Below are 23,798 nucleotides of genomic sequence, written 5' to 3' on the forward strand. Positions count from 1 at the left end.
GCAAATGTCTGATGAGGAAAAGAGTGTTTTTGGCAAGTGAGACCAAAACACATTCTGAATGGCAAGAGGATAAATCCACTGCCTGGCAGCCAGTGAGATCTGCAGAGAGGAAGTGTGTGTGTGTGTGTGTGTGTGTGTGTGTGTGTGTGTATAGAGGGTAAATAGTGGAAGTTACCATCTCAGTTGTACCCTTGTGTCTGATCCCTGACTACTTCATCTGTGGCCACAAAAGGTAACTCATCCCTGTCCTTTGGAGGACAGATGTTCCTCAACCTTGGACCTGCTCGCAGCCCTGATGGGCGGTACCCTGCATCACCCTTGTTCAGACTACAGTGTCCACACTCCCAGCTTGTCCAGGCTCCCCTCTTCCTTGGGAGGAAGGATGAGGATAGAGAATTTGAGAGCACCAAGATGCCGAGGTTGTTTGCATTTGATGTTATAACCAAGAATATATGGTCAGAGGACTAATTCCTTTATTCCAGATTTGAAGATTTGGAAAATTGTCTCAATACATTTATTTAAATCCCAGTATCAGACCGCTCACTGGCTATAATAACATAACTGAGCAGGGACACGGTCAAGCCATCACTTGTGCTAAGACAGAGGAGCTGAAGAGCTTATGAAATACTCGCAGGGCACTCTTACATTGGATCAAGACCTTTATGAATATTTATGAGGTGAAGGATGAAGACAAGGCTCATGAGGGGCCACTACTGCATCCTCAGCTTTCCCCAACAGAGAGGAATTACCCCCAGAGAAGTGTAAGCAACAGTTTTAGGCCAGGCATGATGGCAAACACCTTTAATCCCAGCAATCCAGCAGATCTCCGTAAAGCCAAGGGCAGCCTGGCTGATACACTGAGCTTCAGGGCTACACAGAGAAACCCTGGCTCAAAAACTTTCAAACCAAACAAACAACATTCCCTGTCTGTGGGCTCGGAAGACATCTGGATGGGATGTCTCGGTTTCCTTTTCTCCAGTTCTTTCAAAGGATGTGTCACAGGACCTTGGGGACTGTCCCTCCCACTCACACTGCCATTTACGAAATGCATTTGTTAATCAAACATCACAGACTGTGACGAGGGCCCTCTGCGGGCTTTCTGGTCCTGAAAGTCTGGCACTTATCTTTAGTGAAAGCACTTGAGATGCCGTCTAATTAAAAATGAAATTATCCCTTTGATTTGGACCTCGGTCTTAAAAGATCAATGAAACTGATAATTACACTGCGTGCATGCCTACATACGAGGGCTTTACGGTCACAGATTGAGACCGTGAAGGAAAATAAACATCACCCTCCCACCCACTGGCCCACAAGCAAACAACATGGGCCCACTCCACAGGAAGAAGATATAAAGGTTTTCTTGCCACAGTCTCCTCTGCTTTATTAGGGCAATGGCTGGTTTATACAAATGAAGGATTCCGTTGCCCTTGTTAATCTTACCTTTGCTAATTGCAGTCTGCTGTCCTAAACCAGGAATTTGATGTTGTTTTCAGACAGGGCATAACTATGTAGCCCCCGTTGTCCTAGAATTTGCGATGTAGACAAGTCTGGTCTCTAACTTACAGAGATCTACTCGGCTCTGTAACTTTAATTGCTTTTAAATGCTATTTTTAATGATGGTTCTTAAACCCATTAACCTCCCTTGTAGCCTCCCACTCACTAGAGATAGTGGAAAAGAAAGGACGGGGAGGGCAGAGGACCTGTTTAGAGAGGTCTTGTTGGGTCAGTTCACAGGTCAGCAAGCAGTAGCATTTCAATCCACTCACAACCATTTCACGGGCACACCAGCAGTCCATTTCCTTAGAGTTGGGTTAGCAACAGTAGTGACAAGACCTAGCAGAGACAGTCAGCAGGAGGGACCAGGAGGAACGCCAGGAGTTCTCAGCTGTGCCTCTCTCAGGGAAGTGAACATCAGCAAAGACTCAAGACCCACAAGCGTTGAACGGCCAATGGTACCAGCAAGCCACGCTCTGTCTCCAGCACTCTGTGGAGTCCTACTTATTTCTGCCCCCCAAACATCATGTCCTCCATGTGCCTTGCCTCAGCACCTGCTTCCAGTCAGCCCGAGTCCTCGGAAGAGGCAACAAACGGCAGCAGACCACACGGTTTTTTTTTGGTGAGTTTCTTTCTATGGAGTCCCAACAAATGCAGCTCAGCTACACAATGTAAGGCGGACCCATACATACGTGTTGTTAGCAAAGAATCCTTCATCAAGTGTCCTTTCACATGCTTGCGTTAGCAGGACATTCTCTCTCCTGTGTCTGCTTCAGTGAGATGTCCCTTCAGACTCTGCCTGAGCCTTTCATTCCTGTGTCCATTTTAAGGAAACGTTCCTAAACGTGTTTGCCCCAGCGAAACTGCATCCAACCGACTTTCCAAAAAGCCCTCAAGTTTCTACTTCATGTCTCTATCTTTAGAATAATGGGATTAAAAGCATATGCTACCACACCTGGCTCAATTTCTTTCAAAATGCATTTATTTATGGATTTGAGTGCTTTGCATGAATGACTGAACTCCAAAGGAGGTCATTGGGCCCCGTTATAGAAGGTTATGAGACTCCTTGTGGTTGCTGAACTTGTGGGAGTTGAACTCAGGACCTCTAAGACAACAGCCACTGCTCTTAACCACTGAGTCATCTCTCCAGGGCCCTCAATTTTCTTTTCCACTCAAACAATAGATGGGAAGGCAGGTGAGAGGAATCTGATTTAGTGGAAACATACTGAAGGTAGACTCCACCGTTAGGTGTGGTCAATGCATGTGTGCCTTTAAATTACACAGAATTACAATGGAACAGATAGTGGCTGAGAAAGCAGTGCTTCCCGCTGCCCACTGCCCTGACGCTACCACCCTGCACAACACACGCTTAGCAAGGCCAGAAACTACCCCGGGAATTAGTTTACCCTGTCTGGTCTCCATTTTGAACCTTAGTTCTGTGACGAAAACCTTCTGTTCATATTTCCAACCTTGTCTGCAGGCGCACAGTGGACGGACCCCACTCACCAGCTGAACATCAGAGCAAATGAACAAGGGCTGGTCCTCCACCTCCATTGGGCGAGTTTCCCTCTAACATAACGTACCACTGTTTCTCTTGGTGTTTCTACCCACCTTGCCTTCAGATAACTTTTTCTCAGCTAAAAATCAGGGCTAAGTTCTCTGTCAGGAGGGCTTTTGTTTACCTCTTCATATTAAAATTCTAAGCTCTCTTTTTATAAGTATATATATAATATATCTACATATATATATATGTAGATATATATTAACATACAACATAATTAAGACTTCATTTATGGTTCCCTGAATGCCTGCTTTCTCCAGGAATTTCCTAAGTATCCTTTGGGATGGTTAGTTTTGAAAATCACAGTACTAGTTGCCAAGAAACCAGATCAAGTCCAGTTTACATTAAGGGAACATACATAATCTTGTATGTTTCCTCAGGTGACAGGTATGCTTCCCACTTGAGGGAGGCTCTTAGGACATGCACCTCGATGTCTATCTTCAGCCATCTCCTCTCAGGGCTGAGATAAGGGAATAGCTATAGCAAAGACTCAAGAGAGGAAGGTTCTAAGAAGACAGACAAGCATTGGGGGCAGTGGGGGGGGGGAGTGGGAGGGAAGAAGGGGAAGAGGCAGAGGGGAGGAGGAGGAGGTCAAAAAGGAGAATGAAGTTCTTCCTGATCTCTGGGGGAATCTGCCGTGCTGAGCTGAGCCAGACCCCTTCCCATACTGACGTGGGAAAGAACAGGGGATGCAGGTCATTGTCATGCAGAGATATGTTGGGTATAGAGAGCAGCAGACATGCTAAGGGGTCACTCCTTGGGGGCTAATCTTCATGGTTTTGATTCTCAGCCTTACCTGTAGCTTACCAGTTAGTTTAGCTGACTAGCCAGCATGCCCCAGAATACGTGTCTCTGTCTCCTTCACTCTGGGATTAAAACGGGGGTTCCAGGGATTGAATTTGGGGAGCCTCATGCTTATATAGCACAAAGACTACCAACTAAGTTGCCTCCCCAGCCACCTACTCTGACTTCTTAACATAGACCGGGAACTCAGCATTCACACTGGACATCACCCGCACAGGCTAATTCCTGCAGTCTCCCTTTCTTCTAAGTTGTGACCTTTCTCCACAAAGAGGAACAGAAAAGTTGGTTCATGTCCCCAAGTTGATTTCCTTAGAAGGACTTCAAAGTCATTTAAAAAGGACGGTCTCCCTTTGGGGATGGCATCATCTGGACAGTCGCCTTGTGATTTCCAGTGACACATACCAATGAGTCACATTCTTCCACTAACCTCTCGACATTGCCTTGGACATCTCTCTTCCCTTGAGGATCTTTCTTCCTGGATGCTCGCCCCTTTTGGCAGCGCCCACTGTGGCGAGCTACAGCACACCAGGCTCCGGGAGTCAGTGGTTTGGAAGGCACATTGCAATCCTCACGTGGACTAGCTGCGTGAACTTGGGAAAAGTCCCTGAAATGCCTGAGCTTGGCTCTTTCAACTGGATCCTTGATAGGATTAGTTGCTAGGGCTAAATGCTAATATGCCCTTTATGAAGGACAGCTTGCTAATGAGGCATGTGGTGGGGGCTATTAAGGTCACAGGAACCTCATTCTCTTCTCCATAAGGAAGTGGTGTTAACCGACCGCCAGAGGCAGCACACACCCACAGAGGCAACACCATCTTGCCAAGCAACTGAACCACCCCAACGTAAGCCTTTTCTGCTGTCAGTCAAAGATGTACAAGCCTTCGTGCACCTCTATCCAAATAGGTCTAGGGCTCAGTAGGATACCAAAGATCTAAGGGAGAATTGCTGGATTGGTTTTGTGGAAGCCTACTGTCTCTCCAGGAGGGAGGAGAAGGCCAAAGGAGAGCTCTTCTCCTCACAGCAGAGTCCCCCCACCATGCTGAGTGGGCTTGAATGGATGTTGGTGATCTCAGGCTACCTCCCTAGAATAGTCTTAACAGTGGCTCGCATCCCAAAGGCCCAGTAGGAAACACCACCCCAGGGTAGAAGCCCAAATGCCAGTGGTGGCTCTCAGAGCTTGGCAATATCCCAATTAAGCAATACTGGCCTCTGTCCTGCCTCTCCCCTGACTGGCCCGCCCCCGCCCCCAATCTTCTTAGAACTTCCTGGAAAAAGCAATGTAGGACTGGTAGCCACCTCATGCTTCCTTTTGTTCTTTCTTTCTGCCAGCCATCTGTATTTCCACAGGCATCGAGCCTGGATCCTGAGCACAGAGTTGCGGAAATGGAGGCTGCTTCCTGCCCCTGACGTGGTGCTGGCGGGACCCTGTTCATCCCCTCATTGCTGGCTCTCTATGTGTACACGCAGGCACATATGCACACTCATGCAAGATTCGGTATTCAAGTCTTAGTATTATTTTTCAAATGTTATTTTTGAAGAACCATCCCCCCTTCCCCCCAAATCTGGCTTCAAAGTGTTAGAGAAGATTCTCAGATACACTGTAAGTTCGCAAGTGGGTGGGAACTTGGCCTGCTGAAGAGATGGGGCCACACGGTCAGGGACACTGAGTCTGAGGCAAGCTTAAGGAGAGGAGGCTCTTCGAGGGATAGGTCCCTAGGGAGAGTCTGAGGGAAGCAAGAAGTATCTGGTACTTGAAAGGAAGTTTAGAGTCGAGTTTTTATGTTTTGGCCAGGTTCAAATTCTTTGTCTCAGGCTCAATGCTGCATGGCAGGACTGAGTGACCTTCAAACCGTGTGTGTGTGTGTGTGTGTGTGTGTGTGTGTGTGTGTGTGTGTGCATGTGTGTGTGTGTGCGTGCGCATATGTGTGTGTCTGTATGTAAGCCTTTGATAGTTAAACTTACTAGCTTCCTAAATTCATGTGTTTATGGTAACTTCCAGTCGATATTCAGTTCTATGGCCCCTGGTAAGGTCAATTTAAGGTCCTCTAAGCAAATTTGATCTTTCTAATTTTGGTCCTTGGACTATTTTTGTATTAGTCCAAGTCTGTGTTAAGCCATTATGCACTTGATGGATCTCCTCTGGATCCAGTACAAACACGGAGATAGAGCAGTCTGAAAAGGGTTCATATTTCGTGAGAGGCTGAAGAAGGCAGCTCATAGTGTCACCTATGTATACTAGGTTCAAAGCCAGGAGGTAGACAGTTTCACCATCTCAGCCACAGAAAGGGGAGCCTCCTGTCTCTCAGGGAGAGCTTCCCATAATGGGGTTTAAGGTCTGGTTTTGGGAGGAAATCTCCCAAAGCTGACCCGTGAGCCCTGAGAAAACCCATTAGGACATTTGTATTGGACCATAGCAGGGGTTTAGGGAGTGACAATCATATATTTTTCTCTGAAGCAGTGGTGAAAGGGTCGTTTGATGCCCCCCCCAAAGGGGTGGTGACCCACAGGTTGAAAACTGTTGTCCTAAAGGCTTGTCCTTGTCCCCCCAGGCCTATGTATAAGAGAAAGAGGCAACACAATGGGCTGGACAGATGGCCCAGTATGTAACTTGCCTTTTGCATGTGCTGGCTAGTTTCTGTCACCGTGACACAAACTTTCCCAGAAGAGAAAACCTTAATGGTAGAATTGCCTCATCAGATTAGCTAATGGGCATGTTTATGGAACATTTTCCCCATTAATTATTGATGTGGGTGGGTCCAGCCCACTGTGAGTGGTGCCATCTCTGGGCAGGTGGCTTCCGGTTGTATAAGAAAGCAGGCTAAGCAAGCCACGAGGAGCAAGCCAGTGAGCAGCACCCCTCTATGGCTTCTGCTTCAGTCCCTGCCTTCATGTCCTGTCTTTAGTTCCTGCCCTGACTCCCTTCCTGATGGACTCTAGTGTTTAAGACGTTGTATTTGTTGTACGTTTATCCTGGCAACAGAAAAGCAAACCAGGGTACTGCACAAGTGTGAGGATCTGATAGGTGGTGGTTAGGTGGACACGTGGCTTCCCGGAGCTCACTTGACAACCAGTGTGGCCAAAGGCAAGCTTTAGGTCCAGTGAGAGAGCCACTTCCACAATGTAAGGAGGAACATGGGTGAGGACAAGATCTGACACACATCTCTAACTTCCACAGGTAAGAGTGTACATGTGCTGTGTGTGCACGCATAGTCAAGATTGTGCACAGATACAGACAGATAGACAGACATATACACACATACTCACACACATTCAGATACACACACACATACACCATAGACATACACACATATGTACACATACATATCACACATGTATGTACACACATATATACGCACACACATCCACATACATGAGAGGACAGAGCTGGGTTTTAATACTGGCCCATCTATATTCTCTTGAGAACTCGACTGGATTAGAGGGAAGATTTTATGCTCTGGGATCAGTGGGATTAATCCAACTCTGGTATAAACAAGCACATACTGAGTCAGCCTTTATGTTTATATATAACATAGACAGACATCAGTATTTTTTTCCATCTGAAGCTGCCTGGCTTGTTAAAAATGCTTACCTTTGTACTCTAGTACATTGGCTGGTTTCACAATCTAAGAATGGCTCCCTGTTCATTCCCTGTTAGTTTTGGGTAAGGAAACAGAAACTCTCCAGAAGAATCCAAACTAAGGCTTTGAGCAGATAAACACAGTAGGAACTCATTCCTCATGTTTGCTGAGAATCTTTCTGCCTGGGACTAGGCTCTCTCTAGTCCCGGTAGTGGAAAGACTGTTTCCCAACTCACATCCCCAGGATGAGTAGCAGAAAGGCATTACAGAGGAGACAGGTTTTGAAAACCAGAATCAAGTATATGTAAAGGAGAGCCTGGCTATGTCAGGACAAACCATTCGGAATGATTCCTAGGGAAATTCCAGATTTGAAAATTATTTCTGATTCACTGCATTCTTGGTGCACATCAGCACTTGCCTTAAGGGAGCTTCTTATTCTAATCAATAACATTAACTCTCCCCGCAGGCCCGGATTGCAGAGCCTCACTTTTATAAACGCACGGATGGAGAGTGGTTTTAGCTTTCACTGGGACCATTCATTCTGAAACAGATATGAAATCACTGACACTGGCCTTTTACGTATGAGATCATGTCAATATCTACAACAAAATCTGATGACCAAAGCTGACTATGTAGCCACAAATGGTAGGGAGAAAAATTACAGGAGACTTCTAGTCACAGGGAAGAGTCTTCCTACGTAGGCTTATGTCTCCATGCCAGCCCTCAGAACCCTCACAGAGCCTCCTTCTTGTTCTGGCATCAGGGCACCTGTGTCATGGAGCATAGAGCCCTGTAGCTCCGGGAGAAGCCATACTTAGGACTGCACCACATAGCACATCCTTCAAGACCTTCCACGCAAGGGCCTTGGATTGATTAGGACCAGACAGGCAGAGCCCAAGTACCTCAGAGAGTGTGTTGGTCCTTTTCCAAGTCTTCTGCTGGATCTTAAAGAACCGTGAATGCTTTGGGTAAGTCTAGCCACAGTCGAATTCTGTTTTAACGGACAAGACGGTTCCTATGCCAGACTGCAGACATGTATAAGTTAGACAGACACTCCTCCTTCATACATAGGGAAGAGACATGGGTCTGGGTGAAGGTCTGGTCCTCATCAGTGAGAAGGAAGAACACACCTGCCTGGCTCATGTATCAAAATGAGACAATATTATAGAGGGCGGGGTGCAAAGACGACCTCTGGTTACCTTTCTGCTATCACCTCATTCCTAAGACTTCCTGGGTTATTATACAAGTAGACTTGGGGTACCCTGAGTTTTTTCCAGGCAATCCTGTTATGTGTGTGTGTGTGTCTGTATGCATGTATACATATGTATATATAATGTATACATAATATATTATATATGTACATAATTTAATTTTGGCCTTGAATTCCTAATTTTCCCTCTTCCATTTTCTATTTTACAGTGGTACTACCCCACCCACCTCCAGGCATGCTCCTGAAGGGTGTATCGTGTCCTCCATTTTTTTCCCTTTATCTTTCTACCTTCTGACCATCATGAAGTGAATAGCTTTCCTTTGTTGTGATGTTCTTTCTGCCTTGACAGAGGCTTAAATGCTCCGAGGAGAGGGGGGCATGCTCAGAGCCAGCTGTTCTTACCTTGTGGGTCACAACTGCTCTCGGAGCTGAGTGACCCCTTCAGACATCCTGCATATCAGATATTTACACAGCAACTCATAACAGTAGGAAATTTACAGCTATGAAGTAGCAAAGTAACTTTAGAGTTGGGGGGGTCACCACGCATGAGGATCTGTATTAAAGGGTCGCAGCATTAGGAAGGTTGAGAACCGTTGCTCTGAGCCCTCCTAAGATAAGTCCACCTTTCATCACAGCAATGAAAATAGAATAACCATGCCTTCAAAATCTTCCTTCTTAACCACTTTACAGTTATTCCAGGGAGATCCATCTCTTCACAAGATCTTACCCTTCACTGTGTGTAAGTCTCAAGAGACTTGTCTCAAGCTAAGGACAGGGCCTAGTTCTTTTAGGGCCTAGACCTGGGTGGATGTTAGCTTGCTCTTTAGGTGGGTGCCCAGGGTGAGCGCAGCCCTCGGGGTTTTAAATCAGTACTCTGCCCACTGACTCTGAAGCTGTTTCCACGCCATACTGGATTGGCACTTCAAGACCTGTTGTCTTGAAAACAGCAACATCAATCTTTTACTCTTAAACTGCCTGTGCACAGAGTAGGGCAACAGCCTCGATCTTTGATAAGAGTAGGATCTCAGAAGTGGGGTGTTGGGAGGATGTAAGAAAAGGCTTTCTCGGCAAGCTGGGAAGTCCCTAAGAGTCAAGGTGTGTGCTTGTCTGAGATTCCCTTACAATGGGAGTTTACTGATGACTGGAGATTGGTTCTTATTTTCTTCTTAGCACACCACTGGCACTGCGCCTTCCCCGCATGCTCCTTTATTCACAGAGGTACAGTGCTCATAAGGGAGAAAATGTAAATAATGCAGATTCATCCCACCTTTAAAATGGCTTTTCTGGTTCTGCAGGGGGTGTGACTCTATGCTGTTGTGAGTTCAGTGGTCACTTGGTGCACACTTCTACACCTCCCACACCTTAGTTACACAACACTACCTCCAGCAATGATGTCTAGCAGACACACTCCAATTTAACTGTGCGCAACCCTGAAATAATTACACACCGGCTGTGAAGTGACTAGCTCGGCCCAATGAATCTCCTGTCTGTACTCTGGGTCCTTTGAAGAGTCCCCAAGAAGCAGTAGTCAATAAAGGCTTAATAATGCTTAGCACAGCAGGGGATTTCCAGGTTTCTTGTATACGCCAGGCTGGGTCTATGTCCTCCACGCTGATTATTAAAACATTTTGAATATCACCTCTGGCTTCTAAGTTCCCCAAACACACATTCTACCTTAACCCCTTTGGCCCCTGCTTGTGTTGTTTCTTTGCAAACAATATCCATTCTGGTAGCATTAGTCCCCTTGAGACCCCTGTCTAACAGCCTTCTGCACAAAGTCACTCCCAAACCCAATCTTCTCTCCCCAGAACAACTGCTTCCTACTGCTGCTCTGGTCCTGAATTTAGACCCTTGTCAATGACCTCTACATTTCTCCACAGGGACCAAGAAGGGAGTGCAGGCCCAAAGAATCCTATAGGATAAAAAAACAAAACAAAAAACAAAACAAAACAAAACAAAAAAAAAACACTCAGATAATGACCCAGCATCCTAAAGACTCTGCAAAGGACCCGTATGTGATGGTTTGTATATGCTTGGCTCGGGAAGTGGCACCGTTAGAGGGTGTGACCCTATTGGAGTAGGTGTAGCCTTGTTGGAGTTGCTGTGTCACAGTGGATGTGGGCTTTAAGACCCTCATTCTAGCTGCCTGGAAGTCAGTATTGTGCTGGTATTGTGCTTTCAGAGGAAGATGTAGAACTCTCAGCTCCTCCTGTACTACTCCTGCCTGGAGGCTGCCCTGCTCCCACCTTGATGATAATGGACTGAACCTCTGAACCTGTAAGCCAGCCCCAATGTTGTCCTTCTAAGAGTTGCCTTGGTCATGGTGTCTGCTCACAGCAGTAAAACCCTAACTAAGACACCATAGTAAAGACAGGTCTAGCTAGTTATGTCACATCCAGTGTGTAACTACTTCAGGGTTGTCTTGGCTAGACATTGTTGCTGGTAATAGTCTCATGTAACTAACATGTAGAAGGTATAGTGCCAGGAGGAGGTGGGTTGATATGAGGATCAGGGCAGCATTGGTAGCCTCTCTCTCATACAGTAAGATGTCACCTCAGCAGTGCTGAGCCTGTCTCTTCACCTGCCCTGCCCTGTCCTGTCCTGGGGTTGTACTGATGGCAAAGCTGCCCAGCGTACCCTGACTTTACTGCAGACCCTGCACCTCTCAGTAGCCTGCCCTTCTCTTTTTGCTTCTCATTACGTTATGGAACAAACATTTGGATGTATTCTGGATAATAAGTTATTTCTACTAATGCGTATACACTAATACACACACTCACACACTTATACATGTATGTACACTCACAAACATACACACATGCACAGACATACATGCTCACACACACTCATACATGTACATTCACACACATGTATACACACATGCACATATGCACAGATAATACACACTAACATACACATGCATGCTCACACACACACTCATACACACATGCATATCCACACTCACACACACACTCATACATATACTCATACACGCATGCTCACGAACACTCATACATGTACACTCACATGCATGTCTAATGATTATAGAAGTAGACACTCTTCAAAGTCACAATGTAACCATGGCTTGGTTCTCTAATTAGCCTCCTGTCACAAATGGAGGAACCACACGGAGTGGGGTGGTAAGATTTGTAAAAGCCATAGGTAAGAACTGACCCAGCACGGTAGTCTGGCTTTACCACACCCATAATGTCATGTTTCACATGCAGTGGGTTCTTCAAAATACAAAAAGAGGGTCCCCGGGAGTTCAGTGATCCCTGATCTGTCTACCTCAACAGAAATTTCTGAAGGCCTGCCTGTGACATTTCCCAGTGCTCCCAGATGAGTTGAAGCCGTGCGAGTGGGTGTGCTATACACCCCATGCGAGTGGGTGTGCTATACACCCCAGCCTGCGTTCATAGAGCACGGAGAGCCCAACCATTCTGAGGGAGGGTGTGGGACAGGGAGGATAAACACTGTGACTCCTAAGAAGGAGAGGCCGGCAAGCAGCTGGCTACTCTGGGCACGGAGACCATCCAGTTGTAGAAGTAGAGAGGTGAGGGTAGGTTCGAGTGTGTACGTGTGCTCCATCCAAAGGGATGAGGCTGGTTGGGCATCCCGTTTCTTCCTCTTCCCAGTGGCCTGACAAAGCCTGTCTGTCTTGGCTAGCGGCCATTTGTAAAGGCCCTGTAGCTTCCCCTGGCCTCCTGCAAGGGTCGGGAGTGGGGCCATTCATCACTGTCAGGAGATGTGCTGCACGCAGCAGGGATGGCTCTCTTCCCCGCTGCTCCTGCAGCAAGAGCTGCAGATCCTGAGAAGATGCCGAACCTGCACATTGCAAATAGCCATTCATCATGGTGGCTCTGTGAGCCAGGGAGAAGCCATTCTCCACATGGTGCTGACCCAGTCCCCCTACGGCTCCAGCCCCCCACTTCCCTGCCCGGGGCTCAGTCCAGGTCCCAGACAATCCTCATACCCGAAAATCTACTGAGGTTTGGGATGAAAGTCCTCTGAGACAATGGCCGAATCTTCACCCTATCTCCAGAGTCAAGATTTTACAGTGCGCCCAGGAACCAGGCGGCTGCCAGGCCAGCCCATAATCATCGGACTACGAAAACACAAGTTTCTGGGAGGAAATGAATACCAGCCTTCACTAGGGAAAGGCCTGCTTTCTTCTCAAGTAATTATAAAATTAAAATGTGATATTTCTCTGGTGAGTCTCAAAAGCTTCCCCGTGCGGTCCTCGGCACAACAGAAATGTCAGGATTTGCAACAGAGTGGGACTGAGAAATCCTTCTGCGCCCCAAAAAAAACGCCAGCCACAGACATCTGCGAGTAAATTCCCAAAGCCTGGGTTTGGAGTGATTAAGAGCCAAGAGAGGAAAGTAGAGAGTTTGAATTTTTTCAATTACTCTGTAAAACTCAGGAGCCAAGCCGCTAGAAAATGCAGACTTTCTAAGTAAGACTAACAGTGCTGAGCTAATTAGACCCACAGGCATAAATTCAAGCCCCAGAGAAGGGTACTGTCCCTTTAAAGGCTGCCTGGGGATCAGTAGGCTAGCTAATGAGGACGGTCAGTACTGGAACTTTATGAGGTGGCCTAAGGGAGGGGAGAGCCCGGGGTTCCTGTAACAGAGCTTCTGGCTTGATTCAAAAAATCAATTTGTATTAAATGTGGGTGCTGCTCTGGAGTTGGCTGCAAGCTCTTCTCGTCTCTCCAGCCCCTCTGCTCTGGTCTACCTGAATGTACTGACAGGGACAAGGGAGAGGACAACACCTGCGCAGAATGTCCCATCCCCACACATGCACTCTGGCTGCCTCTAGTGGGTCTTTCTTTCCAGAAAATGTCTGGATTATTGGTGAAAGCCCAAGGATAGGGGCTGGGTCTTTTCATTACTGAGCTGGGCTCCAGGCTATAGACGGTGAATAAAGGTCACCCTGAAATGGAACTGAAAGGCTTGCAACTGAACTTATTTCTAACCAGATCCTCAGGATCTGAACTACTCCCCAAGAAGTAAAAGGAAGGCAGCAACACCTGGCAGCAGCCTAGAGGTTGGGGGTGGGGGGAGGCTGGAAGGGTGCTTCTGCACAGAATGGGGGAGGGAGGAAGCTACTGATTTGGGAAGATGAGGTGGGCTTCCCTTCATGGTCAGCACCATGCTTGCTTATTTATTTATATGTTTCTTTCTTTCTCTTTTTCTCTCTCTCTTTCTTCCTTTCTTTCTTTCTTCATTCATTCATCATTTATTTATTTATTATTCATTTATTTATTATTTATTTATTTATTATTTATTTATTTTATTTTCTGCTGCCCAGCAAAGGAAAAGCTGGAAATGAGGTAGTCATTCTTAAATGCCATGACAGAAGTCCCTAGACATTTGGAAGGTGGAGCAAAGCCTGTGCCACAGTTATCTCAGTAGGGGCCATGAGGTATATAAAGTAAACACTTTTCCCTTTGGCTTTCCCTGCTGTCTGTCTGTCTGTCTGTCTGTCTGCCTGCCTATCTGCCTGTCTGTCTGTCTATCTATCTATCTATCTATCTATCTATCTATCTATCTATCTATCTATCTATCTGTAAATCTAATCTAATATCTATCTATTAAGCTAACCTAATCTATTTAGAGACTCATGCTCTCCCATCATCCAGAACAAAGTTCTGGCCACCAGGACATCCCACATGACATGAATGTTCTAATCTGCACCATCTAATTTAGTAGCCACTAGCCAGGTGTGGCTACTGAGCAAGTGACATGTGTTCAGTGAGACTTGGTGAATTAATTTTTCATTTTATTTAATTTTTAACTAATTGAAATCTAAGTGACCACATGTGGCTGCTGGATGGTGCGTTGGAGAGCACAGGAAAAGCGGAGAAACTCCCTTTGCCTTCGTCGAGGCGGGGTGTGCTGAATAGAGAAAAGGGGGGCTGAGGCCATTGGTTTCCCCGTGGAAAAATCCCAATTTGCTCATAGCTTTAAGGAAACAGAGGAGGGGAAAATTATACTGACACAGCATTGACTTAGAATCATTAGATGTTTAAGGGCTGCAAGAGAGGAAGTTAAAAGGTTAAGATCTCTGGACTCTGCTTCTCCCAGAAGCTCAAAAAAAAAAAAAAAAAAAAAAGCTTACCCATTGCCCAAGCCCCAGCTAGACACTTCGGCCAGCAGCAATCAGCAAGGGAAGCATTTTTACAAATAAGAGACTTTGGCAGAGCAAAATATCAAACCGCCCATCACCCAGAGCAATAAACCATGTGATCTCATGTTAACAGCACAGCATCCGCCCAGTGCTCCTCTCAACGGGACCATCATGAGCGTGATAGGTAGAGAGGCTTGGCTTGAACGAAGAAGTCTGGTATACACTGCTTATACCCAGAACCATCTGGAAGAAATCTCACATTTGCACGACGGACTTTTTCTTCATTGACCCTTGACCTCTCTACAAATCCCATCAGCCCAGAACAGCTGCTGGAGAATCTGGCCTGAAGCCAGGGGTGAAGTCACAGCCTCCTCCCACACCCATGCCATCCTGGGCTCAGCACCCCATGTGGTGGATAAAGGGCACAGAGAACACTGATCCCTACACGAGAACGCAAAGCCACCAGCAGTCGTGGGAGCAGGGACCCGGGTGCCACAGAGCCAGCTGTGAGAAACTGTTGTTTCAAGTCAGTAACAAAGATGCTTGCCAGCAAATTACAGTCTAAGACAGCTCAGAGAGCAGCAGAGCCAGCTACAGGGCACATCCTGCAAGAGCAGCTCCACACAAAGGGCTGGGAGGAGGGGCATCAGCTTGGGGATTCTGGCACAGGGACCAATGACACACAAGGCACAGAGGTGAGAGCTGAGTGGGTGATGGGGGGGAGCAAGGAAAGGCCACACCAGGGACAAACTCAGAACACCCCCGCTTAGACAAAGGCTTTGTAAATCAAGCCGCTGAACAAACCATCAGAGGAGATGGAGAGGAGGGGGGGGGGGGAGCCAGGGAAGCAACCAATTTCATTATGATGGGCCTGGTGACAATAACCTTTTGTCCTCTAAACAATCTGGGCCTGCCAAGCTGCTGCACAGAAAGCAAGAGGGTGGGAGAGAAAGGGTCCCTGTCAGGAGGGCACAGACTCATCTTTAATTATGAGACAAGGCTTCCCAGAGCTGACACCCTCTCCCACACCTCCTCCCCGCTGCAGACACACCACAGAATGCCAGCCCGGTGCTCCCCTAATGAGAGGCGTCAGTTTCCCTATGCACAGGTTCTCTGGAGATATTGCCGAACGGACCGGACACCATCCTCCCTGCCCCCCGTGCACACACTCTGGGCCAAAAGCTGGAAGCATTCTGCTTTAATTTGGCTAGTGGTCCATGCGGGTCACATCAGAAGGGAGGAAAGTCAGGGCCTTGCATTTTCAAAGATGCAATGTTTCATCCTCAGGTCCATAAAGGCCTGCTGAGGAGACACCAGGGTGAAGGGGGGGGCCCTCGGCTTACATTTTCTGCAGAGCTCAAAACTGAACAAAGATGCCTGTGGTTGGTCACCCCTTTGGGGTCCAGTGCCACTTCCACCGGGGTCACGTATCAGATATTTCCATTACCATCCATAAAAGTAGCAATCAAAGTTATGAAGTAGCAACAAAAGTAATTTTATGGCCCCGGCCGGAGGAACTGTATTAAAGGGCCAGCCTTCAGAAGGTTGAGAGCCGCTGCCCTAGGGGAAAGTTGGCTGGCATAGGACACTCAAGGAGTCCTGAAATAAGAGGTACCCAAGCTCCAGTCGTAGTTTGACACTTGTGACGTGATGGAAGCTGGGCAAACTGGAAATTCTGGGTCTTGACTTGCTCAACGGAGAGACCAAGACAAGGGGGACTCAATACCCCGTCATCAGCAGTAGAGAGGCAACTGTGCACACTTAAAATGCCGCATCTCGGGCCACACCCCAGCCCTTTCTCATACTCGTGTGGTAATGACAAGCAAGTTTACTTTTCTGCCTCCGTCTCTTGGCCTGTAAGATGTGCTGAGTCTGTCGGGCCACTTTAACGGCAAACATCTGAGGAATTCACATCACGGGACTTGGTCCTTAGGTCTTCCAGTAACTTCAGCCAGCTGTTAGGCTCATGACTAATAGAGGAAGTGGGAAACCTCCACAACTAGGAATTTCCTGCAAGGGTTAAACAGCAGAGGAGTGTGTGGACCTTCTGTTAGACATTTCAGAGTCAAGAGTTCACGGCCCAAGTTACTTCTGAAGCCTAGAAACAGGAGGCAAGGTGAGGTAAGGAATGCTTTGCATCCTGGAGCACTCTCGGTGATCGGAGTCCACTTGGCAGTCATCTGAGGTGTTACGGGAGGAGGTGTGTGTGTGTGGGGGGGACAGGCTGCAAACCCCCTGGCCCTGCTCATAAACTATTTCTGCGACCTTCCTCCTCTATAGACAACTGGGAAAGGCGGCAGACACCATGTTTCAGAATGATTCCTTGCAGCCTGGGGACGTGGCTCAGTTGGCAGAGTGTTTATGTAGCGTGCCGAAAGCCCTGGCTTCTAGCCTCGGGCCTGCAAAACCAGGTGTGATGGCACACACCTAAAGACCCAGCACTTGGGAGGAACAGAGGTATAGCCCTGGTGTGTGACTATATCGAACTCTCCCTGAATCTGTGGCTCCTGACAGAACACTTCCTAAGGACTCACAAGGCCCTGGCTTCCATCTCTAGCTAGCTCCAGGCCAGCTGAGGCTATGGGAGACCCTTTTCAACCCTCTCCCCCCACCAAACAAACAAACAAATATGCTACACAAAACAAAACAAACAAACAAAAAAAAAACCCAAAACAACCATGCTTGATCAGAAGCTTTCTGTTAGAGTGTTGAGAACACTTTCAGTGTAACTTACTCTAGTTGGGTCGGAAACGGTATTTGCACAGGCTGCAGTGTAAGTGGGTTGTAAACTTCCCAAGTTCCTCTCACAAAGATGCAAAAGGCTCCCCTCCTCCCGTTTCAAACCATAAGAGAGAACAGGTAAAAAACACACAAAGGCCTGCATAAATCCTGCTCACAGCCAAGCTTGTAAGTCAACAGCCACACTGGGAATTACCCTGAAAGCAAATCAAATCGTGTCTGACTGAACCTTTCTCGTCTTGCCTCCCCAGTGATTCAGTGTCATGCGAGGTTCCACGCAATTAGAAGCAGCCCATTGGCTCGTGTGAAGCACCAGGGCTCACACGCACACGGGAGTGGTGATGGAAGAGAAGGCGGTGCCCTGAAATCTGACAAAGGGCCTGCCCACCCGCTGCTATGTGAAGTGCATCAACCGGGTTCTTGGACTTACTTTTAAAAAATTACAAAATGAGGGCACTTTAGCCTCGTTAAAGGGAAAGATATAGGAGACACAAAGAAGGAACATAAAAACCCCTAAGCTCATCACACAGTGTGAGTGAACAGTTACAGCCTTTCGAAGAGGCTTATCTATTAAGTTCATGATTCCTATCCTCCAAAGCGCTTTCCAAAGCCCATAAGAAGCACCATGCCTTTTCCACCCTGAGTGAAGGGAACAGGCCAGGTATCTGCCTCAAAGACACTCTTCCTAGGACAACAGAGACATGGTATAGATTCCTACGGCTTCCGCCCTGTTCGCACCCTGGATTAGAAAGGAGCAAACAGCCTCATCTCAATTTCAACATCTCAAGGACTACCTGGGTCCCATTCTTCTCACTGACTGTTGGCTCACTCAACTGACTGTTCCCTCTTCCTCCTTCATCCTGGGATGCCTGCCACTTTGTGACAAGCACTGGGTGCTGGTCACACACTGACTGTTTGCCTTGTGTGCAAACCTAAGTCAGTTTGTTTACTGTTTCTGTTCTTGTCATTTTCTGCTTGTGCCCTTATAGCTACACCAGGAGACCTCGAATTTTATCTATGTCTGTGGAAGAGCCGGCTATGCCACCTTTCCCCTGCGGATCTGAGTCTGCTTTCTGAAGTCAGTCTACCCCACACTTCCTTTAATATAACCTACTGAAGACATCCCTTTCAATTAATTGTCCCCAGGAACACACAAGAGCGGCTTATATCGTCCCACAGGAACTCTAAATTGCTGCCTAGCGTCCCACGTTTCCGTCAACACAACCTCAGTCTATTCTCATCATCCCCTGTGTTTAGATTATGCCCTACCTTATCATTTTAGATGGATTCTTCTTCCTGTGCTCACAATCGCACACACTTCTTGCCTTCTTGATGTATTTCCAAATTCCGAGATACTTTTATATCTGAATTCCTCCATGCGCTAACAAACCAGACCATATTTGCCCTTACCTTCTACTTGATTTTGAACAAGAAGTGCTCATTTTCCAGATTGGACACAAGTGTATTTGAAGGCTTTAGAATAACGACCAGAGGATGGCTGTGAATGTCACGGGCTCTACCCGACAATCTACCCCTGTTTTGGAGCTGGGGCAAATCTTTTAGGCTCTGTGGACTGCACAGAGTCTCCTGCGACTCCATACTGTACAGTGCCCTGTGGCACTGTGAAGACAGCCACAGTGCTGAAACAAGGAGGCACATCAGTTTTAAACAATAGTTTATAGAAACAGACAGAGCAGACATTGACTCTCTAGCACGTCTCACTGGTTTTGTAGAGGAGGAGGAGGAGGAGGAGGAGGAGGAGGAAGAAGAGGAGGAGGAGGAGGAGGAGGAGGAGGAGGAGGAGGAGGAGGAGGAGGAGGAGGAGGAGGAGGAGGGGGAGTAAACTGGGCCTGGGACCTGATTCCCCACTTAGCAAAAATAAGACAACCAGAAGTCTTTCAGACCAGTCTCTGTCTTCCTCTGGTAGCTGAATTTGTTCCTTCACGACACTGTGTCCCAGACCCCCAGGTACAATGTCATTATCATGGCAATCTGAATTATGATCATTTGTTTTGACCAATGAAGAAGAGATAATAAATTTTCTGCCTTTGTTGGTGACATGGTGAAGACAAGTTGTCTTCCTTCAGGCTGGCAAGAGGTTCCCTCACTAGGATCTCAGGGAGGAAGAGCGTATCACATATGCACACTTCAGTATGCAGGGCGGTGGCTTCTCACACCAACCCTGTTTCACCCAACTCCACCATCGTGCCCATTATTCAGACAGAAAGAGTAAGGTCTTAGTCAACAGTGGTCAGCTCTAGACCATGGACTTGTGCTGGTATAGGTGTGTTTGGGGAACAAGGTACCCCCGTGTCAAGAGTTCTTATTTCATTCTGAATGTGATAAAATACATCCGAGCTGTCTGTGGGTTGTATCAGTATGGATTCAATAATTCCCAGATGGAAAATATATTTTTAAAAGTATACGTTGTGAAAATGCCCAGATATTTTTTTTTCTAGTCATAGTGTCTTAAATCATATGCCAACCATGCACATAGCGTTTACCTTGGGTTGAGTATTTTAAGAAGTCTACAAGGACTTGAAGTGTAAAGGGAAGCTATTCGTAGACTAAATGGGAACTGTGCCATTTATATGAGGGATGTGAATAGGCTCTAGGGTTAGCTTATCCATTTCGCTCATTCAGAAGCTCAAGAATCGGAATTCAAACTCAAGCCAGCATGGCTCACTAAGGCACATTCTCTTGTGCCTTTCTTGTTATTTGATCACCCTGTTCTAAAAACGTGTGTGTGTGTGTGTGTGTGTGTGTCAGTGTGTGTGTGTGTATGAATATGTGTGTGTGTGCGCGTGTGTACCTCTGAAAGGCAGAGGCGGCAAAGTCACACAGGAGATCTGAGCACTGGTCCTATGTGGTTGTGGACTCTTGTCCTTCCCCATGAGTCCAGGTTCCTGGCTGCATTTGTGCTGGCGGTTTTACCTGATGTGGTAGTGCCTAGGTGCGGTGAAGTGCGTTCTTACCAGCCTGTCATGTTAAAATCCCGGTACAGCATCTTCTTCCCAAGTTCTTTCCTCTGTACTCTCCTTGGAAACTCCAAATGTGTGAACTCATTTCCCAGCAGGTGAGGCTGCATGAACGCCTAATAGCAGAAGGGGGGGGGGAAAGAAAGAGCCACAGGCAGATTTTAGAAGATGAAATAAAACTTGAGTTTATTTTGCCAATTGAGACAAGCCTCACTTCTAAAACCAGGAAAACCATCTTCTGTTTTGAAGGCAGTAAATGCATTTCAGAACTTAAACATAACAGAGGGTAAATGAATAAACCTGACCGCACCACACCGGGGCTGCCCCTGGTGCACTTGTTAAATGTAGTTGAAGGCATGCATTTGATGCACTAATTGTAATCAAAGGCGTGCACAGCTGATGGTTTAGGGGTGAGAACGGGCTTCTTCAAAGTTCAGATTGTAGTTCAAATTCAAGATGGTTTTACTTCCTGGAATGCACATTGGCCAGACTGAACGCCATCAAGGTCCCTGACTCCCCCCTAGCTCTCTTCTACCTTAACAGAACTTCCTGTGGATTTGCCTCTAAAAACCCACAAGAGTCTCCAGAACACACAAGAGACAGATCCCTCGGCGAGACTACTAGACACACAGACAGGAGTCTCCTGCTGGACCCATTCCTCGTTCCGTTTGTTTTGTCGGTTTATTTCCCCTAGACTATTCCCCCTCCCCCAAAACCCCCAACAGATAGCTTCTCCTTTTTTTCTGCAAAGCTCTGTTCACATTACAAAGCACACAGCCACAACCAGTGTTGTTTGAAGGAACAGTTTCATTGTCACTGTTAAGATGCCAGACTAGCTCTCCAAGAAATAGACTGGTCGTATTTCAACTTCCCTGCTGAAGCCACAGACCCTCATACCTGTGTTAGAACCTGTACACACCATGCCCAACCCTTGCTTGAGAGACTGGCTCTCCTTATGGCGGGGAAGAGTGGACAGAGCACATGGTGGCCAGCCACTGTAGGGAAGCAAGGGGATCTCTGTGGTAGACCAGATGGCCACTTCCTCAGTTAACTGGAACAAGCTTCGTATCTTATCTGCAGTACTTAGGGCAGGAAGTGTTTGGGGAGGAGGTGGGGACTCAACTGGAATATTTCCAGACATGTTATCTGAAATCTTAGGGATGGGACCCAAATTTACATGACATTCATTTATGTTTCAGGAACGCCTTATACACTAATAACCTGAAGACAATTTCATACAGCGCTTTCAGTATGTGCTTTGACTACAACCTGCTGTATGAGGTCAAGTGTGGAATTTTCCAATTCTTGCATTATGTCAGCGCTCAAAAATGTTTATAGAGTTGGGAGCATTTCAGATTTGGGACTTTGGGATTAGAGATGATCAAACCACAACAGGCATTTCCCACAGCCTCTTTCCCGAAGCAGATCTCTGTGGTGCTCATGATTTGGAGGTGCCGAATAGTGCTAGGTACCAGACGCTCTTGCTCTCGGGAATGAAGGGAGCAAGCAGAACTGTCCCCACTCTTCACGTCTCTCTTGCAGGGGTTCCAAGCACAGAACCGAGGATGGCAAGACAGAGGCTGGGGGATGGGAGGTGAAGAGATTTTGTCTTCCTGTCCAGTAGGACTCCCAATGGCTTCAGATCTGGTAAAGCCATGCCACTTTGGGGGGCTCTGGTAGGTAACAAGGAAGCTTAAATGCCAGGTTTCGTGGAGATAAACCCTCGGGGAAGGGAGAAAACTCACATGTAACGGGGCAGGTTGCTGCTAAAACCCAGTGAGCTCTGCATCATGGATTCTGTGATCTTAATGAGTTCTTTAATCTCTTGAGCCTTGGCTTCATTGTCTTTGAAGTGACATTATTACTGACGTTTTCATAATCAGAGATCTCTAATGCACTTACCATGATTGCCTTTGCTCATGGAAAACAACGGGGGCTGGAGAGATGGCTAACTGGGTAAAGCACTGGCTGCACAGGCCTGAGGCCTCCAGTTCACGTTCACAAACCCATGTGAAGCTGGGCATGCCAACGTTCGCCATGCCGGCTCTCCCCTGTGAGACCAGAGGATCACCGGTGAGCAAGAGACCCTGCCTCCAACAGGGTAGAGGTAGGAACTGACATCTGCCCTCTGATCTCCACACACTGATGATGGCACACACACACACACACACACACACACACACACACACAGAGAGAGAGAGAGAGAGAGAGAGAGAGAGAGAGAGAGAGAGAGAGACAGAGAGAGAGAGACAGAGAGACAGAGAAAGGTGATTTTAATTCCATTTCTGAGATCTCCTTATATCCTTCCAAATCTTAGGGCAGGAGGAATCACTACTTAATTTGTAGGCACCAGAACCAAAGTGGGTAGACAGAGAATCTCAACACTGGGACAGCAGTGCATAAAGCTAAATACAAGGCCCTGTGTGACTATGCTAGTCTGCCCATGCAGTAGCCACGCTCGAAGGGTAGTTGGGATTTTGTTTCTCCTTAGCATTGACCCACTGGTGCTGGGTGGTGGCATGGACCTTTAATCCCAGCACTCGGAGGCAGAGGCAGGCAGATCTCTGCAAGTTTGAGGCTAGCCTGGTCTACACAGAGAAACCCTGTCTTAAAGACAAAACAAAGCAACAATCCTCCCAACCCAATAAAAACAAACAATCAAACAAGAACAGAAAGCACAGAACTGAAGCTTAGGGAACAAGAGGCAGCGGCATCTCTCACGGACTCTCATCTTTTTCCTCATCTTCAGGCTGTATCAGCGGAGCTCTGGCCCATTTCCTATCTCTGGGTGGGACTGACTGATTTAGGGGTTGCATTTGCTTTATATTTCACCTTCTGTATCTCACTTGACCACTCCACAAAGCCTGTGATACGAACACAAGGACATGGGGCAGGAGACATGGCTCGGCTGTTAAAGGCGCTTGTTGCCCTTGTTCAAGGGCCTCAGTTTGGTTTCCAGCTTCTTACACAGGGCCTCATCATTACCCATAACTCCAGTTCCAGGGAAGTGGACTCCCTTTGCATGTACCATGTACCACGCATGCATGCAGTACAAAATCATACGTATGGGCAGAACACTCACATCAGAACATAAAATAAATGAATCCTTTAAAAAGCTCACTTCCAGATATTTAAAAACCAAACCAAAAACCAAAGAAACGGGCCCAGAAAGGTTAAGGCACCAAATCCAAACTCATCAGCTAGGACTGGGTGGTTCTGGGCCTGAGCTAAACACCCTGCTTGAAACTCCCACCCGTCCTGTGTGGGCTGTCGACACCCCACATGTTTACAGAGACAGAGAGA

At 47.2% G+C, this 23,798-nt stretch overlaps 1 protein-coding gene across 1 annotated transcript in view; it reads right to left on the reverse strand.

Moving 5' to 3' along the window:
- The window catches only part of PPM1H (protein phosphatase, Mg2+/Mn2+ dependent 1H), a 233,462-nt gene that overhangs the window by 35,821 nt on the left and 173,843 nt on the right, over positions 1 to 23,798 (reverse strand). Inside the window, exon 6 of the mRNA XM_080935861.1 lies at positions 20,493 to 20,611. Within this exon, the coding sequence (XP_080791987.1) occupies positions 20,493 to 20,611 (119 nt within the window). The remainder of the gene's footprint in view (positions 1 to 20,492; positions 20,612 to 23,798) is intronic.

The sequence above is a fragment of the Micromys minutus genome, assembly GCF_963924665.1.
Source record: "Micromys minutus genome assembly, chromosome: 22".
NCBI lineage: Eukaryota > Metazoa > Chordata > Mammalia > Rodentia > Muridae > Micromys > Micromys minutus.